The following is a 19,413-nucleotide window of genomic DNA, read 5'->3' as shown; positions in this document are numbered from 1 at the left end:
ACTGTACCCTGGTCTTTTCCTGTTAAGCTTCCTCGTTATGGTGCCCCTGTCCGAGAACAGCTCTAACTTCCATGTGAGGTGCCTCCTGTTCACTGAGGGCATATGGCTGAACGTGAACATCACGTTGGAGATTTAGCACTTCATGATGGAGGAGTGGTGGCCAGAGTCCGCCTGGAGGTTCAGTATCTGAATCCGATGGTTACTAACCATCAATGTTTTTGTTCTGATAGTAGTGTTTTTACCATTTGATGGTGGCAGTCCGATGTTTGCCACCAACAAATGGAAATTATTAGATAATGGTCCGGTGTTTTTTTTTTTTTTTTTTAAATTCCTGATAACTACAGTATGCCTCCTCTGTCTCCTTCCTGGTTACAGTGTCTACATCAGGGCATCTTCATGGGTTTGTTGGAGGCTGTCTCTCACTCTGTCTGCCTCAGACATGACCCTGCTCAGTCACCGACCCCCCCTCGGCTGCTGCTAAGCAACTGGGCACATTGCTATCTCTGATTGGCTCTCACTGTGTTTCAGAGAGCCCTTTGTCCAGCAGTAAGTCAGTCACACAGCACAAGTTTTTCCTGTGACTTGCTTCGGTAAAATCGTCACTGCTCAGCTCCTTTTTGTCACAATTGAATGGTTCATACACCTACACCTTTCTCAACCAATGCTGTATAGAATAGTGAAAATCCCATCAAAATATATATCTATATATCTCACACCTTCAGTGCTGTGCAAAAGTTTTAGGTAGGTGTGGAGAAAATGCTGCAAAGTAAGAATGCTTTCATAAATGGAAGTGTTAATAGTATATTTTTATCAATTAACAAAATGCAAAGTGAATGAAGAGAAATCTAAATCAAATCAATATTTGGTGTGACCACACTTTGCTTTCAAAATCTCATAAATTTTTCTAGGTACACTTGCACACAGTTTTTGAAGGAACTCTGCAAGGAGGTTGTTGCAAACTTCTTGGTGAACTAACCACATGTCTTCTGTGGATATAGGGACTGATTCAGACCCGCTCCTGAGCACTCGCAAGCGGGTCGATGTTGCCCAAGTGCGCATGCGTACGATGGAGGCGGCTCTGTCGTGATCAAGCGCGAGACCCAAATAACGACGGCCAAGCCGTCGTTATGGGTCTTGCCCCAAAGGGGGCGTGCTGTCGATGGTGATTGACAGCACGCCCCCTTTGGTGGGCGTGCCGGGGGCGTGGCTGCCCAGACGGAGGCGTTCCCATGGGAACACCTACCATCTGGGGCCAGCCCCACTGACATCACTAGTGATGTCAGTGGGAGTGCTCTCGGCTCTGATAGAGCCAAAAGCACTCCAGGGCTTGCGGAAGACGAGACCCTACCACAAGGGCCTCGTCGCAAGCCCGATGGTCACAATGGTCTTGACCATCGCGACCATCATTTTGGCCGCTCGCTATAGCTACCCTTTCTCTAAATGAAACAATTGATTTCTGAGTGGATGAGGTCTGATGTTGAATTGTGGCATGTACAGTAGAACATCTCTCTGACTCCCTCCTTTTCCTATGTTCCTTCATGTACCGAATGACAGCGTGAGGGCATACAGAGGGATATACACTCTAGGCCATTTAGACTAATGCTCAGTTTGTGTTCAGTGTAGCTGTCTGTTCCCTTTCCATCACATTTATAATGCACAGGGTAACTTTTTTTCTCTGTAAAAAATAAGAATTTGCTTAACCCATCAAGGCTCTTTGCACAAGGTTTTCTAAAACCCTGTTGCACAGACACAATAATGGACTCAGGACAGTCCTCTGAGGAGGACAATATTGTAAATGCTTCATCTGTCAGCATGTGCCCCAGACATATGATGTGTGTGAAGAGAGGGTGCGCAACACCTGCAGGCTTCCTATCTTCCAGAAAAAGAGTGTCACCCCACTCAAGATATGATATGAAACAAAAACAATCTGAACATAAGTTGGCGCTGGAAAAAATAATGTACAGACAAGAAAAGGTACAAAAAAACACCAAACGTTTTACAGCCTCCTTTGGTTACATTTTTAGTCCATTTCTTCATACACGATAGAGATCCTCTGGGTTCCTCAGTATTAGGTGTGTTCAAAAACCAAAAAAGAAAACAAAACGCAAAAAACTTCACTTTTAGGTACACTTCTTAAGAGAGTATTTCCAAATATCAATGGAGACAATCCTTTACGATAAAAAGAAAACCATGCACCCCATCTCACATATAGGTAAGTGGGGGAATTCCTATCTGGGTATCTTTTAATCTCCCTCCGAATCCGACCAATATATGACAGCTTATCTACTGATGATAAAGGATAGGTGGGTGCGCGTACCCTACTTACGGGCAGGAGGAATATAACTAAGCTCATCAAGGTATCTTTGATAGATTCTCCCAATTCCTTCATATGTGGAAGTATGCAGTAAATTCTTCCCCTCATGCGTCCCCAGGATGATATAAAGCAAGGTGGTCTTGAGGCTAGTACTATATATCATAAATTGTAATATCACAAAACAAAATTATAAATTGAAACACAAAAACAACCAAGTGCTGGTGCAAGCACAAAAAATTCACAAACTGGTAAAATAAGGGGAGTGGACTCCGGAAAGCCAAACTCTCCCCCGTGTAAGGATAAGAAAAATCAGATTAGCATCCAATGGCTAATTGATGTATAATAAAAAATGTTTAAAATGTCCCAATAAACCAATGCATTTCAATCCGCTGTCCTGGGGATCTTTCTCAAGGTGTGTGGGGTGTGCCCCAGTTATCTATTTGTTATAGTAATTGCTTAGCGTTTTCTACTAGTATAAAACACATTTTACTGACAATAATTAAATCTAGCATAATTTGTCCATCTTTCATTACACTGAAGCTGTGTTTTGTTTTGCTGGTGTGTATATAGTAATGCTGTAGTACTTCCCTAAGTATTTTTATCAATAGGTCGGGTGCTACTTCATGCTGTCCTCCACACCCTGCCTCTCCCATGCATCTCAGCTGCTCCGTCTAACCGTTTCAAAGTTCTTATCTGCAGTGACTGTGTGTGGAAATTCTGGTGGCCTGTCAGTTATCTTGCACATCCAAAAGAGGTTCCTCCTGATGATATTGGGGGTGGGAGGATTGCTAACAGATCCAATGTTTTAGTAATGGAATGGCTACTGTTTAAAGTTACAGCCTCTGTTAAACTCGCCAGGAGATCTAAATGGTTTGTGGTAAAGAGGAGACCATCAGTGTGTCAGAGAATTATTAGAATCTATTGAAATAAATTATCGTTATCAATAATGTGGAGTCACACGATGGGGCTAAAGCAGAGTTATTTGTGAAGTTGGCGTAGATTGTTTGTTTATTTCCGGGTATATGCAGAGATCAATATGAACTATGGATGGCAATAATAGTCTGCCAGGCACATGTTGCAGGCCTTCGCATCCCACCTGTGCCAATGTTGTGACCTTTAATTGATGCCTAACTGCAAAGTGTTTGATGCACATAAAATAAAGTGCAGAAATCTAATACAGCACGAATAACTCCTGTCTCACATGAGCAAACAAAGGAGCAAATAGTGGGGGGAATTCAATTAGAAGAGAATGGGATGTAGCTCTCGGGATAAGTGCCCGCAGCTATTCAGTTGACTCCATCACGCCCAGCACTTAAATCAGGAGATGCAGTTTATCACGACTAATACCTGTTGGCTCAGTTGCGGTAAACTGCATTTTCCAACTTAAGGGCTGAGCACAATACTGTTACCGCACACGGTAACACCGCTACTAGCCCTGAGGCACTAGTGTGCACACATTTCTGCTCATACCCCAGGAGGGTGCGAACAGAGATCCGCTAGTCATGGTATTACATAGCTTGGCCAGGTAATGGAGTCGCTCCGGGCACTTATCCCAGGAGCTACATCCCCTTCCTTCTAGTTGAATTCCCCCCTTTTTCTTTTAAACACACTTAAAAAAACAATAACAGCCATTTGCAAGTGACCGCTAGTGCCAGTAGCCATTATCTGCTGTTTATATCTTCCCCTGATCCACTGCACACCATGTCTCCTGCTGTGTATATACCTCATCTTCCCCTTATGCATGTGTTTGCAGTTGCATGAGCACACCTTTACGGTACTAGACCTAACTTACAACACTGTTCTAGCCCTTTAGATGCAGGCATCGGTGGCAGACTCTCGTGCATATGTATGAGCATCACACTGTTCTGGACATGCACGGTGCCAATTCATGTAAGATCTGCTACACCAACTGGCATAGTACTCTTTTTATCGGCCCCTTTGCTTGTAAATATTTGCTGGTCCCACATTGTCAATGACAGCTTAAAGGTTGAGCTAATTGATTTAATTTTGTGTCCTTGGAGTCGATGGAGTATTCCCCTCTGAAGAGAGGCATGGTTGGTGCTTGCATTGCTACGTAGCACTAATAAATTTAGTGCGATTTGGATGGAATCAGCCCTGAAATCGGCTGGTATTAGATTAGGGGTGGGCAATAAGAGCCTATTTTAGATGCCGGCTGTGATGGTTTAAAGCATTTTTCTGCTTCTTTTGCAATATGATGAGTGTAATCCACTAAGTGGGTTTTTATCCTTTCCCTCTCCCACTTGCACCTACAATAATCCTTTAACAAACTTAGATACCTGTAGACGTTTTTTTTTTATAGTCAGACAGCTCAGAATCTTGCTGTGTTTCTGCCTGAATAGTTTAAATGTAGTCAAGTCCAACCACTAACATCAATGTAAAATATGGTAGAGGTAATCTGGAACCAAACCTCAGCCATGATTCATATGTAAAACAGTGAAGGTACTGAAAAACCCTATTTTTAGACAGGGATGCATTTCTGGGGTCACAATAATTGCATAAAATAGAATCATAGAAATGTGTAGTATTACCTATTTTTGCCTATCCAGCTTTTTTGTCTATTTTTTTTGTTTTTAATGGTCAGAAATGTAAATATTTAGTGTATTTCCGGAGAAATGCCTATCTATGTATAGAATTGGATTTACATGGTCTTCCCAATATTGTCTGTGGATGTCCCAGGAACACTGGAAGGCAGCTAGCTGTAGGTAGCAGTCCAATTGTTGAGAGTGTGTGTAATTTTGAGGATCAAAAACTTTCTGCAATCGTTGTGATTCTAGCTTTGTATTTATCCACACAATCGCCAAACCCAGCATAACTTTACCCAGCCTCCTGTGTGCAGGGGGGATTTTGTGACTAACAATAGATCGTTGGTAAGAGCATCACGGATGGTGCAGTCGCTAGAGCTCCGGGGAGGGCTGCACTGTTTTCTGCCCCCACCCCACAATATAGTAAAATTATTCTTTATGGAGTTTAAAAATGCCTTTAAAATAAATCTCTCCAGTCTGATCAGGCTAAATTGGGAGTAGTCACTTATCTAATCTAGAAAGCTTTCCATAGTGCTGACAGACGTGGATCCTTCCTGTAAGTTTTGGGGCTTTAGTGTTTGTGCACGCAAGTGTTTCCTTTTGTGTGCATTGAACTCCTTTTGGCCTTTGTAGTGTGCATAAGACAGGCCTATACAAATAAATGTGAAAGGTAGGGTATGGCTTTATTTTCTTTCTAAGATACCATATAAAAGATGTGCATGTTATGCAGCGTACCAACCAGTGCTCCCGCCATAGTCCTGGCAAGCTTCTCCCTCCTTGGCATTGTATTAGCTGGGGAAAATCAGTGGGCGCGTGGTAGTGAGAGCTGTCAGGCACAGCGATACAATACATCATTACAAGCTGTGTGATTTTTATAGTGATCACAGCAGCCCTTACTGTGAAATTCTAGTCCCGATGCTGCAAACATGCCAGGGACTTGGGGAGTGCATCTTGGATCATTCAAATAGCTGGGAAGCAGTATTAGTGTTCTCTGGCTGAGGCGTCTCCTTTACAGCCTCATTCCTAAGTGTTAAGGGCAAAAAAGGAATGAGCCATAGTTTTCAGTTCATGCTTTCTGGGTTTTATTTACCTAGCGCAACTGGGATTTGTTCTACCCTGGCTCTTCTAGCATCCCCAAAATTTAAGTTGGCAAATAGCTGTCCTTAATGAATCCTCTGCTCCGTTTACAAAACTGGGTGTAATAACCCTGGTTCATACAGTTTGCTCCATCTTGCACCCTGCAATTGTGCGTAAACTGGTGGTAATAATAAATGCATCTGATTAATCAGGTTGTTTTGAACTTCCATCTCCACAGTTTATAATAATAATAATAATAATAATAATAATAATAATTAGATTATAGTTCTGTTGTGCAGATCATTAGGGGCAATATAATTGGACAAAGGGGGTAACAAACAAGGCAATTCCAGTAGAGACATTGATGTGTGCACTGGATATTCTCTACTCCTGTACTTCATCTTCTCTTTGCAACCACTGTACGTCATCACATAATTATAATTCTACTTTAGTAGTATTTTGTGCATTTATCTGAGTTTCAGTTCTATTTCTACTTCAGGGTCCATAGGGTATCCACAGGATACCTTGGGGTATAGGTGTGACGTCAGTCGCAGGGCACCAAAGAGTTAAGCTTTCAGCCTCCCAGGATGCACTAGGTCCCCCTCCTATACCCCGCCCCCGGGCCAAGGCACCTCAGTTTAGTTTGGTGCCCGGCCGGAGTCGGGTGCACCTGTTGGAGTGGGGGCTAGAAGAGCCCCTGAAGCTTATTCTTCATGCAGCTGTGGCTGCACAACTGGATGAACAGCATGGACAGTCAGTCCTGACGTCCATGCTGTCTTCCCTACACCCCGCCGGTACCAGAACGCCGGTACTGATCCGGGGATGCTGGTGGGCGTCTGGGGTCACAGCTAGCGGTGACCCCAGATGCTCCGGACCATGGCCGGATTCAAGGGGGACAGAGGTAAGCAGCGGGGTCCCGCGGTGGGTCCCCGCTGATCACATGGTCCTAAGTCCCCAGGCAGGGGGCTCCCTGGGGACTGGCTGCAGCGTGGAGCCAGGCGACCAACCTGCGCTTCCACTACCCCCTGGGACAGCGGACCGCAGCAGAGCGGTAGCGCTGCGGTGTCCCAGGGGTTAAATGCATGCCAGGGGAGCGCGCCTTCCCTGTCTCACAGCCGGCGCCTCCCCCGCTGCACACAGCCCTCTCTGCATGCTGCCGACTGGTCCTGTGGCAGCGCTCCTCCCCCAGGCCAGCCTCCTCTCTGCTCCTCGGCGGCCATCTTCTCCAGAACGCATGGTGAACGCTGCTGGAAGCGCTGGACGGAAGCATTGTGGTCTGGGTCCCCCTGCATACCTCTCCTCCGCTGTGGTCAGGTCTGTGTATGCAGCGCTGTGTCCTACCAGGCCCTGTGTCTGTGTAGTTGAGTGATCAGCGCTGTTAGTGCAGGAATTGTTATTTTTCTGCATTGTATGTGACTGTGCTAGCGCTGCTGCCTGTAATTCTTTCTTCTCTAAACTGTCAGCTTTATTCCTGTCCCTGTTATTTCTGCTAAAGCCCTTGCGGTGCGGTGCTGCAGGGTGGTCTCTCGCCTATTTAATACTTAATTGGTGAGAGAGGTCACATACGTGGTGCCATCATGTCTGAAAGTGATTTTCCCCTCCGGCTACAGTGTACCACGTGCAAAGTACCGTTAGCGGAGGGGGAGGGTAGCGCGGAGGGCCTTTGCCGGCAGTGTTTGTCCATGGCGCGGCCTATTACGGTTACAGCACCGGTACAGGAGCCGCCCTGGGCTTGTTTCGCTCAGGCGTTAACAGCTTTAGTGGGCCAGTTAGCTCCGCAGCCCGCGTTTACTCCGATGGCTTTGTCCCAGCAGTCTGTGGTGTCGTCACCCATGCAGGGGTTCCCACGACAATTGGTGGTACCCCACAGTCTCCCTATTTCCCCGCTCCCGGGTTCTCAGGAGCCAGCGTGGGTTAACTCCCTGATGAGTTCTGTACAGCACTTGTCGGATGTGTTGCAAGGGGAGTCTGTGATGCGGTCTCATAAAAGGCCGGTGGCGTCTCTGTCCGCTCCTTATGAGGATGACGAAGGGACGTCTGATGATGGGGAGATTCTAGATCCTTACGATCAGGAACCTCCCCATACTAAGGACGCTGATGCTAAGTCCAAAGTATATATTCCTGGACTTATTCGGGCGGTCCGCACAGCCTTGGTGATTGAGGACGAAGTTCCCCCAGCGGCTAAATCTAAGTATGCCTTTTTCAAAGATGTGAAGGGCGATGCCACAGTCTTTCCTCTTTCGGGTCAGTTGGTGGACCATTTAGAGGAGGCGTGGAAACAACCTGGCAAAAGATACCAGCCGCAGAGACGCCTGGCGGTGGCTTATCCGTTCGCGGATAATTATTTTGCGAAGTGGGAATCCCCTCCACAGGTGGATTCTCACGTGACCCGTCTTGTCCGTAGTGCCACATTGCCGATGCCATCCATGTCCTCCCTTAAGGATGCTACGGACCGCAAGGTAGAAATCTGCCTGAAGTCCGCTTATTCCCTTGCAGGGGGGGCAGCACGGCCGGCTATGGCCATTTGCTGGGTTGCCAGAGCGATGGAGCGCTGGGCGGATTCATTAGAGGCTTCTTTTGAATCCGACTGTCCGGCCGATCAGGCGGAGTTGATTGGCAATCTCCGTGATTCGGCCACCTACATCAACGAGGCGGCTCTAGACATTAGTACTCTGGTGTCTAGAATTTCTTCAGCAGCGGTAGCTGCTCGTCGCACCTTGTGGCTGCGATCCTGGAAGGCGGACGCAGATTCCAAGAAAGGTCTGGAAGCGTTGCCGTTTACCGGAGAAGTTCTCTTCGGTCCGGATCTGGATAAGATTGTGGCCACGCTGGCGGCAGCCAAATCTGCCTGTCTCCCGTCGGCCGCTGCTCCTTCTGGTTCGGGACCATCGTCCTTTCGGTCATCTAGGGCCCAGGGCAGGCCCAAACCACAGTCGTTTCCTCGACAGGCTGGCCCTAAGAAATCGGTCAAGCCCCGGAAGCAGGCATGGAGTACCAGACGTCCGGCCCCCAAGCCAGATGACAAGCCTGCGGCCTGACGGTCCGGGCCTCCCTTTGGGGGATCCCAGGGTGGGAGGCCGCCTGCTACAGTTCGCCCAGTGTTGGTCGACCACTACGACAGACACTTGGGTTCTGGAGGTGGTTTCCCACGGATACGCCCTCTCCTTCCGGCACAGACCCCCGGCTCGCTTCTTCACCACGGGTCTCCCATCAGACCGGAACAAGGCTACGGAGCTGCGGAAGGTATTGCACACTATGCTCCAGGCTGGAGTTATAGTGGCGGTTCCATTCTCCCAGAGGGGCCAGGGTTTCTATTCAAATCTATTTTTGGTACAGAAACCCAATGGGTCATATCGTCCGATTCTCAACCTCAAAGCACTCAACAAGTCTTTGCGGGTCCCGAAGTTTCGGATGGAGACCCTGCGGTCCATCATTCTGGCGCTGGAACCTGGGGACTACTTGGTGTCATTGGACATACAGGACGCTTACCTGCATGTCCCTATTCTTTGGCGCCATCAACAGTTCCTCAGGTTTGCAATCGGCAGCGACCACTTCCAGTTTCGGGCGTTACCTTTTGGCCTGGCAACAGCACCACGTGTTTTCACCAAGGTGATGGCGGTCATGGCGGCTTCTCTGCGGCTGCAGGGAGTCCGCATGTTGCCGTATTTGGACGACCTGTTATTGGTGGCAGGATCTCCAGAGCTCCTGTTACGCCACTTGGACCTGACCATTGCACTGCTGCAACGGCACGGCTGGCTAATCAACTGGCAGAAGTCCACTCTAATCCCGTCTCGGAGGATTCTGCATCTTGGAGCCTTATTGGACTCGGGACAGCAAAGGATCTTCGTGACGGAGGACAAGATCTCTGCTTTACAGTCAAGGGTGCGCAGTTGTCTGCACAGCCGCCGGGTGTCCTTACACTCGGCGATGAGGTTACTGGGCTCCATGGTGTCGGTGTTCGACATGGTGGAATACGCCCAGTTTCACTCCAGACCTCTGCAGCACCTGATCCTGTCCAAGTGGAACGGGCTGACTCAGTCTCTGAAGTCCCAGACGATTGTGCTCACCCAGGAGGTTCGCCTGTCCCTTACGTGGTGGTTACAGACGACCCACCTCAACAAGGGACGTCCGTTCTGGGTTCCAAATTGGGTCCTGTTGACAACGGACGCCAGTCTTCGGGGCTGGGGAGCAGTTTCGGGTCCACACTTGTTCCAGGGCAGGTGGACGCCGACAGAAGCGGAGCTTCCAATAAATATCTTGGAACTCCGTGCGGTCTTCAATGCTCTCCAGCAGGCACAGCGGTTTCTCCAGGGTCGCCCGGTGCAGGTCCAGTCGGACAACGCTACCACCGTGGCCTACATAAACAGGCAAGGAGGAACTCGCAGTCGGGCGGCTCTCGTAGAGGTCTCTCGGATCCTGGTTTGGGCGGAGCGCAATCTTCCGGCCATATCAGCGGTCTTCATCCCGGGAGTGCTCAATTGGGAGGCGGACTTTCTAAGTCGCCAGGACGTTCATCCGGGGGAATGGTCCCTGCACCCGGACGTTTTTCAACTACTGGTGGACAGGTGGGGTCTTCCAGAAATCGACCTCATGGCGTCCCGGCACAACAACAAGTTGCCGGTGTACGGGTCTCGCACAAGAGACGAAGGGGCGTCTCTGGTGGATGCTCTGTCCGTCCGGTGGACGTTCCGGTTCGCATACCTGTTCCCTCCGGTCTCCCTTCTTCCACGGGTAATCCGGAAATTCAAACAGGAAGGAGGGACGCTCCTGTTGATAGCTCCCGCGTGGCCCAGACGGCACTGGTTCTCAGACCTTCAGGGTCTGTCCGTGGACATTCCTCTGCGGTTGCCGCTACGACCGGACCTTCTGTCTCAGGGTCCTTGCCTTCACCCGGACCTGACTCGGCTGTCTTTGACGGCGTGGCTGTTGAGACGGCCATGCTGAGGTCCCGGGGGTTTTCCAGCTCTGTGGTGCGTACCATGTTACGAGCTCGGAAACCGTCTTCCGCGAGGATATACCATCGCGTGTGGCATACGTTCTTCCAGTGGTGTCGACCAAGAGGTTATGCACCGCGGGAGTTTCGTCTGTCTCGGATTCTCGCCTTCCTGCAAGCGGGACTAGATCATGGGCTTCGCCTTGCTTCTTTGAAGGTACAGGTTTCGGCCCTATCTGTCTGGTTTCACCGTAGGATTGCTACAATCCCGGATGTGCGCACCTTTATGCAGGGTGTTCTCCGCATTCAGCCGCCCTTTGTTCCACCTGTGGCGCCTTGGGATTTGGCTGTGGTCCTGAGGGCTCTCCAAGGACCGCCGTTTGAACCACTGGGCTCAGTGGATCTTAAATGGCTAACAGCTAAGACTGTTTTCCTTCTGGCCATTGCTTCGGCCAGACGTGTTTCTGAGTTAGGGGCTCTTTCTTGTAGACCCCCTTTCTTGGTTTTTTATGGGAACAGGGCAGTGCTCCGCACTCGGCCCGAGTTTCTTCCCAAAGTTGTTTCCCAGTTTCATATTAACGAGGAAATAGTTGTTCCGGCCTTTAACTCACCGGGTCTTTCCGTGGGTGAGGCCTCTTTGGATGTTGTGCTGGCCTTAAGGACTTATGTTGACCGCACTTCTTCGTTTAGGAAGTCGGACGCTTTGTTTGTCCTCTTTGGCTTCCGTAAAAAGGGTTGGCCTGCTTCAAAGCAAACTTTGGCAGCCTGGATCCGTATGGCTATTTCTGAAGCTTATCTTCATGAAGGCCTACCGGTCCCTCCTTCTCTGAAGGCTCATTCCACTAGGTCTGTGGGTCCTTCGTGGGCAGCTCGACGTGGTGCCTCGGCAGTTCAGATCTGCAAGGCTGCTACGTGGTCTTCTGTCCATACCTTCGTGAGGTATTACAGGTTTGACACCTTCGCCTCTCAGGATGCTTCCTTCGTGCGGCGGATTCTCCTTTCTGCACAGGAGCGTCCCCACCCTTAAAGGATACTGCTTTGGGACATCCCCAAGGTATCCTGTGGATACCCTATGGACCCTGAAGTAGAAAATATGAGATATGGTAAGAACTTACCCTTGTTATCTCTATTTCTACGAAGTCCATAGGGTTCCACAGGACTCCCGCCCTGTCGCACCTGTGCTGCAGATGGGCTTTGCTCTGGTCACCGGTTTTCCGTCTCCCTCTGGTGAGAATGTGATTCTTGTATGTGTCCAGATCTTTGTTCTCTCTCTTCCTTCTCCTCCTCCGGCCTATGGCTTGGTAACTAACTGAGGTGCCTTGGCCCGGGGGCGGGGTATAGGAGGGGGACCTAGTGCATCCTGGGAGGCTGAAAGCTTAACTCTTTGGTGCCCTGCGACTGACGTCACACCTATACCCCAAGGTATCCTGTGGAACCCTATGGACTTCGTAGAAATAGAGATAACAAGGGTAAGTTCTTACCATATCTCATATTTTTAGTAATAATAGCATGCCTAAGGTGTAGACAAAAGTAACTGTTATTAATTCAAAATTTAAGATGAACTCCCCACCCCAATCTGATGGATGCTGATTGAATGTGAATTAAACTTCTATACCAGTGGGTCCCAAACTTTTTTAAAACACCCTAGAGCAGGAATGGGGAACCTCAGGCCCGGGGTCCGTATAAGGCCCCCCGGAATCATTTGGTCTGGCCCTCTGAGCTTTTTTTCTGCTAGCCTCATGAATGGCACCCAGCAGCCAGAATCTGTGCAGCAGTGCCGCCTGGAGCATCCTTAGGACGCTTCAGACAGTCACACCACTGCCCTTACAGCTTCAGTAATCACTGGAATTTGTTGCCCCACCCCTATGTGACATCACACGAATGGGGAGTGGCCTGCATCAGGCCCGTGAATAGTGTTATATATATCAAAATGGCCCTCGGCAGAAGAAAGGTTCCCCACCCCTGCCCTAGAGGATCAGCATTGGTTTCACGGCACCCCTAAGCCAAAAGTTTGTTGTTGAGAAATTCAGAAAAAAATGTAGTGAAGTAAATTGTGCTTCCCTGTCGTCCTTAGGTCAGTTATGTGGTGGTGGACAGGTTTGCGCTTCTGTTTGTCCACATGATATTACACATATTTACATTACATTGACCATAAATAAATTGATTTGGTGCAGGACCATCAACCTGAGGCACCCCCGGGTGCCACGGCGCACAGTTTGGGAACCACTGTTCTATACATTAGGCCCAAGAGAACCAAATCTGAAATAGAACCAGTAGAGGGATTGGGGACCAATATTCTCTGAGCATCTTATGAGCTTGGTATTTATTAACCTTCTCTTTATCTTCCATCAGGTAAGAGCAAAGAAGCGGAAATAAAAAGGATAAACAAGGAACTGGCCAATATTCGCTCCAAATTTAAAGGTATGTGCTGTATCCACGTGCCTCCTATAAAAATCTATATGAAATGTTTACCTGTCATTCTCATCCTAGTCACATTAAAATATGGAGCAAAGCAAGTGGAACTTTCTCTATTGCACCTTTGAGAAATCCAGTCATCTACTTAATAGTAGGGATGTGCAGGCTCGGATTAGTTAGAATTTTCCTGGCAAATTCAAATTTTTCCCGCCAAAAATCGGGTCCCAGAAAGAGGCAAAATGTCATCTTTCATGGACAAACATCATCTTTCATGGACTTTTGTCCAGGAATAATTTTTGTCTATGACAGACGACCTTTTGCCTCTTTCTGGGACCCAATTTTTTGCGGGAAAAAATCTGACCTTGGCGGGAAAATTCAAACTAATCCGAGCCTGCACATCCCTACTTAATATTAATCCTTATAGGACAGACCCTGGCTTGTTCCCAGTTCTTCATCTGTCCTGTGTATCACATTGCACAGCTCCTCCTACATAAATTACATGGCCACATAAACGTTTGTAAAACGTCGGTCCTCAAAGTCCTGCAGCTTACACTCTTACTTCAGCCTGCTTCTGTCACCTGTTGCCTCTCCTGTGACGAGTGAAATGTATGTGGCTCTGTGGGAAATGGAAGAGTTAATCTGGTTCTATATTTGCAGCAGCATCATAATGTTGTGAAGAGATCCCAGCACCATAGCAACGGGGAGGATGAGCAATCGGATACGTTGTAGTGTTGGCTTATCCACCGCTGTCAGAAAAATCTCATTTTTTCCGTAATGCTTTGGGCAGCTGTGAAACAACTATAACAAATAGACCTTTTATTAATCCCTTCAGATTACAGCAAATACATCCAAGTGACCTTCTGTTTATACAGGTGGCTAAAATGTGTGCGGAAATACTGTGCCTGTGTAATTTGCATTTTTAGTTCATATTTGGTTCTGCAACGTAAACTGTTACATGTTCATTCCATATTTCTGCCATTTATTTATTTTATGATGCAGAGTCCCCAGGTGATGGTAGAGCGGATGATCATGACACAAATTAAAAGTCCTCATATTCATATTAGGAGCACTTATTGTGGAGTGATGATATTTCTGCTGATTTGCTGTTTTGTATGTGGAATGATCCCAGAGCGGGAATTGCATAGGCAGGGGTCAGAGGCCATACATACAAAACGCTGAGGTTGTAGAAATCAGGGTGAAACACAGATTCCTTGCATATTAAAAACAGGAAACCCTGCATGATGATGAAACATTCCATTCTGCAAAAAAACATGCATAGTGAGGCACCATTGTTAACCCTTCAGGCAGCACATTGCTGGGGTTAATGTGACTCCATGATAAGCCCTGTCTCTTACATCTCACCTCTTTGTTCCTCTTAAAGGAAAACTCTGGCCAAAAAGTATATAGTTGTGGTTTTCTGTGCATTGATGTTTTAATGGAAAAAAAAAATAATCCTACATATATTAATACTGTGAAACATTGCTACAGTATGGATTAGAAGCTTTGATCAACTATGTTTAAAGGTGTTCTAACATTAACAATCCATAGTTATTAGTATTTTTTTTTATCTCCTCAAAAGAGAGCCAGACTAAGGGTTATATTTACTAAAGTGAGAGGTTTTAGAAGAGGAGATGTTGCCCATAGCAACTAATCAGATTCTAGCTATTATCTTCTAGAAGGTGCTAGTTAAATGTTAAGTAGAATCTGATTTGCTATGGGCAACATCTCCCCTTCTAAAAAATTCATACTTTAGTCAATTTACCCCTAAGTCTTTCTTCTTTCCACTGATCTCAGTAGGACGGAAGGTTTTAAATTGAAGTAAACATGAAGGAGATGAAACCATGAGGTGTTTCTCTGTGTATTGCCTCTTTAATTTGTGTTTGAGTTGTTTATCCTTTAAGATTGAGATTGTTACTTGTACTTTTCTTCTGTCAATAGGACAGAGTTTGAGGTGTCTTAGCTGATACTAGGCAGATTTAGTATATCTTTTTATCTGGTTCACCCTCCCAATTTCTCTGTTGTGTGTGCATTTGCTGTATTGTTTCAGCTCACTTAAATGAAGACCACATGCAACAAGAATGTGGAATAAATCCAGGGGGACTCCCTTTATAATAGGCTTTTTTTATTTTTAAGCAGTCACAATGCGGTGCCTGTAGTCACACAATAACAAAAAAAAAATAGTGCTGCTTTTTTTTAAAAAAACATATGGTTTAAACCAGCCAACCCTGGTTAGTTATAGTAAGATTTTCATTCATTTATTTTAAACTACAGGTTCAAGCAGAAGATCCTTCTTTCTGCAGGAGGAAGGGTGGATGGTTTTTCAAATTCCTCGCAGCACTATCATGTTATCGCCCTATGCGAGCTTCTTATCCAGTTTATTTTTATTTATCTTTACAAACTATCCCAAAAGCACATTGTTAGGGCCGTCCACACAATTTTACTATCATTCCGATCCATTTCATAGAGTTTGTCATTAAGGGTCCAAATAGCTCCATGACATTAACTGGAATAGTTGTTCATTTTGAAGCCTGTTAGAAGTTATTTTAGATTAAAGAGATGTCCAGGAAGTTTTATTGGATGCTTCTGATGTGATTTGTTGGCTAGCTTCTTGATCCTCCTGCAAAGACTGTACTACACCTCTGCATGTCTTATAGTGACTGAGCACGCCTCAGAATACTGCAGTTCTCTTGGATGGAGCTGCTGTGGGTCTGTCCAGATGAGGCTTTAGCTTTCTTTGGGGCTGCAGTACCAGTGAGCAGAGAGGAGCAACGTTTTCCTAACTCTGCTGCTGAATTATTGCCTCATTCCGCACTTGGGAGAGTCATTTTGCATGCTTCACCAGTGGGATTTGGCCTTCAGGCTTCCGTGTCCTCTTTTATTTTTGTTTTAGCTGGAATTCAAAGGCCACCAGAGAGCAGAATTATTTGGTCATCATTATTTTCCCAGCTCTATTTAGCTGTAAGATTTGCCAAATGCATATTTCCCAGTAGTGCAGACTGGAACGTGAGGATTGCAGTGTCAGAATTTCTGTCCTCTCATACTGCCGGCTTTTGTACGGTTATGGATACTCTGTGCAGGTTACCTGTGTTATCCTATCTTTGTTACATCAGTGCCTTTGTCATGCATTGCATAATAAAGCAACTGCCGGCAAAGACAATGAAGATACATGTGTATATATTTGGACAGGCTGGTTTTATATTTTACCTCTCCAGATGCAAACGTTAGGTTTGCTATTTAGTTACAGCTTTCAATAATTTACATCTTTTAAAGAAACCATAAATAAACCTCTATAAGCAGTGATGTTTGTCTTTAGCTAGCCTTTTAATTGGTGGGAAAAACATTTTGTTTAACATTTTGATTTCAGCTAGTTCTAAATCCGGCTGTAGATGAAGGAAGGGTGGATATGCACTGCACATGAATAAACAAGTAGTTGTACACAAAGGATGACCTATGAAACACCTGTGTAACATAGAGGTGACTGCCTCACAGCACCCCCAGAAGTCCCTTCCAGTTGCAGGCACATATCGTGCTATGCTAATAATTGGTTCTATAATTTTGCTGCCACGACTTGGAAAATGAAAGTATATTTATCAACAACTTTTTGTTAACATTTCTAATTAGCAGCAGTATTATAATGAACATGTAAAATAATACATAGGCTGTAAGTCACACCTGTTCTTTGTTTTTTTCACAAAGCATATGTCTATTAAACATAGCCTTAAAGAACAGTAAGCTGCTTGCAATCATCTTATATCTTTTTGTCTGGACACTCTTTATTTTTTTTATTTTTACATAAAAATATATTACTACTGCTTTGAAAAAAATCTATATTACCTTACAGAACTGTCTACGACATGGGTGGTTAGAACGCGATGGTGGTCAATGCATACATCCCCTGCCACTAATGAAGAACAACATGCCACTGCCACACTGGGCAAGCTTGATTAGCCCCCTCATCGACCTTCCCCACTAATTAACACTTAACCAGTGTTTATCCACTGCTCTGCAACAGGTAAAGCCCATATCTGTGGCACAGATGGTGTAATGGTTAGCATTACTGCCTCACAGCACTGAGATCATTTCTTAAATTCCCACTACAGCCCTAACTGTGTGGAGTTTGTATATTCTCCCTGTGCTTGCGTGGGCTGCCTTCGGGTGCTCCTGTTTAGTTCCACACTCCAAAAATATACAGCTAGGTTAATTGGCTCTCAACAAAAAATGAACCATAGTGTGTATGTGTGTGTACATGTGATAGGGTACATAGATTGTAAGCTCCACTGGTACAGGAACTGATGTGAATGGTCAAATATTCTCTGTAAATTGTGTGCGCTAAATAAATAATTGGTAATAAATAACTTAACATGCCGTTTGGCCACTGTGGTAAAAGAAGTGGATAGAGAGTAAAGAGGGGGAACAGGGAACTAAAGGGAAGAGAGGGCAAGAGACAGAGTGAAGAGGGGGATAAAGACAGTCGCTGACAAAGAGGGTTAGGGACAGATGGGATAAGAGTGCGAGAGATGGGGAACAGGGGTTAGAGAGTGCTAAATGGAGAGAAGTAACAAAATGCCTGGCAATGGCTGCTAAATGTAAGCTTTCTTCTGTACCAATTGCAAAGTGGGGTTTTACTTTTGTGCAGGGACACCGGTGAGAAGTCGCAGGGTTCGCAGGCAGTTTGGCACCCTGTGCCAAAGTAGGAGGTTGCTGGCATAGAGCATCAGTTGCTAAATGGGACTTAGAGACAAAAGATAAGGAGTACAGGTCGCATAGAGGAGAGAGGGACATGCTCAAAAACCTTGACAAAGGGAGAAGGGGGATGCAGGGAAGTTTGGAGGCAGTGGAATTTGAGGTAGAGGCAGGAAATGAACGGTTGGTGAGGTAAGCAGACATACGGAAACAATGGAGTGGTGGGTATGAAGGTACAGCGCTAAACTTTATTCAATCTACATTGTTCGTCGGATATCAGTAATACTTTTAGGATAGAAAACTGCTGCATAAAAAAGTATATTGGTGCTTAGACCATGTGAAGCCTTTAATAGGTAAAGTAGCACTTTAATCTTACACACCTAGTTGTACAGGCCATGCTCTGAGAGACCCGGGGAGAGGGAGGTCCAGGTTGACTATTCGCATCACCGTGACTATGCGCTTGTCTTATCAGTAGAATCAATAACGGTCCAAGTCAACCAATCCCAGAGCTCCCGATTTCGTGTCTTATCCGTTTTTTTGTTCTTTTTTTGGCCAGTCATGTATTGTTGATGTATACGCCCTATTTAAATAGGTTTTTTTTTTTTTTAAATGGAGTAAAGATAATAGGAACAACCGTAAGTACAACGGACATGAAAGGTGGCCACAAACCATTGAGTAAATGAGAGCACTATTGACCTTTTTAATATTTATTGTACCATCAAATGGCAACTTTACAGCGAACACTCTCCCCAGACCACTAAAGTAAGGAGATATCTATATATTCTATGGAATGTTTTTTTTCTGTGATTTGTTTTCTTTTTTGTTTGTTTTACCTGTACTTTTATATTTGTTTCAGCTATTAGGAGATGATTAGCGGATATTTAATGCGCTCCAGACGTAATGTGTCTGATAAGACCGGGGAGCAGTTCTAGTCTCTTTATTGAACCTTTGGAACCATAAGGCTCTAAGATGATTTGTGTATGTGTGTGGCTGACGTGTGAAACCCCAGTCTGTTAATAAGTTAACCTAGCAATATATAACCTGAGATGGTCTCGAAACAAAGTTGTATTCTAGAGCTTAAAACAAACCCTTTTTTATTTTATTTTTTATGTTCATATACAGAAAGCGTATATAAATGTTAGTAAATTGTGACCTGGAACAGGCTGTGTTGGAGAGGGGCTTGGGAGCAGCGGAAGTGCAAGACTTGTGCAGCTTGGCACAATTGTAGGAATAGTCAGCATTTTTTTTTATTTTCTTGCTATGAAGTTGCTAAGCTGACTAACCCCCCTGTTGCTTGGAATGTGAGCCTACACTCTGGGTCAGGATGCAGCTACACTTCCTCTATGTAGCACCACATGCAGCTTGTAATGTTGAATACTGTGTTACACAATATGTACAGAATTTTTCTTTTTACTTTTACATTTTTTCTCTTCCTTTAACTTCTTTTT

At 45.8% G+C, this 19,413-nt stretch overlaps 1 protein-coding gene across 2 annotated transcripts in view; it reads left to right on the top strand.

Moving 5' to 3' along the window:
• AP2A2 (adaptor related protein complex 2 subunit alpha 2) overlaps positions 1 to 19,413 on the top strand; it is a 93,859-nt gene that overhangs the window by 26,452 nt on the left and 47,994 nt on the right. For both annotated transcript variants that reach the window (XM_088470981.1, XM_088470982.1), the window contains exon 2: positions 13,220 to 13,288. In XM_088470981.1, the coding sequence (XP_088327107.1) occupies positions 13,220 to 13,288 (69 nt within the window). The remainder of the gene's footprint in view (positions 1 to 13,219; positions 13,289 to 19,413) is intronic.

Source organism: Taudactylus pleione, unplaced genomic scaffold (assembly GCF_031769625.1).
Source record: "Taudactylus pleione unplaced genomic scaffold, aTauple2 ptg000109l, whole genome shotgun sequence".
In the NCBI taxonomy this organism is placed as follows: Eukaryota; Metazoa; Chordata; class Amphibia; order Anura; family Myobatrachidae; genus Taudactylus; species Taudactylus pleione.
The sequence above is the reverse complement of the archived record's forward strand: the minus strand, read 5'-3'. Positions and strand labels throughout refer to the sequence as shown.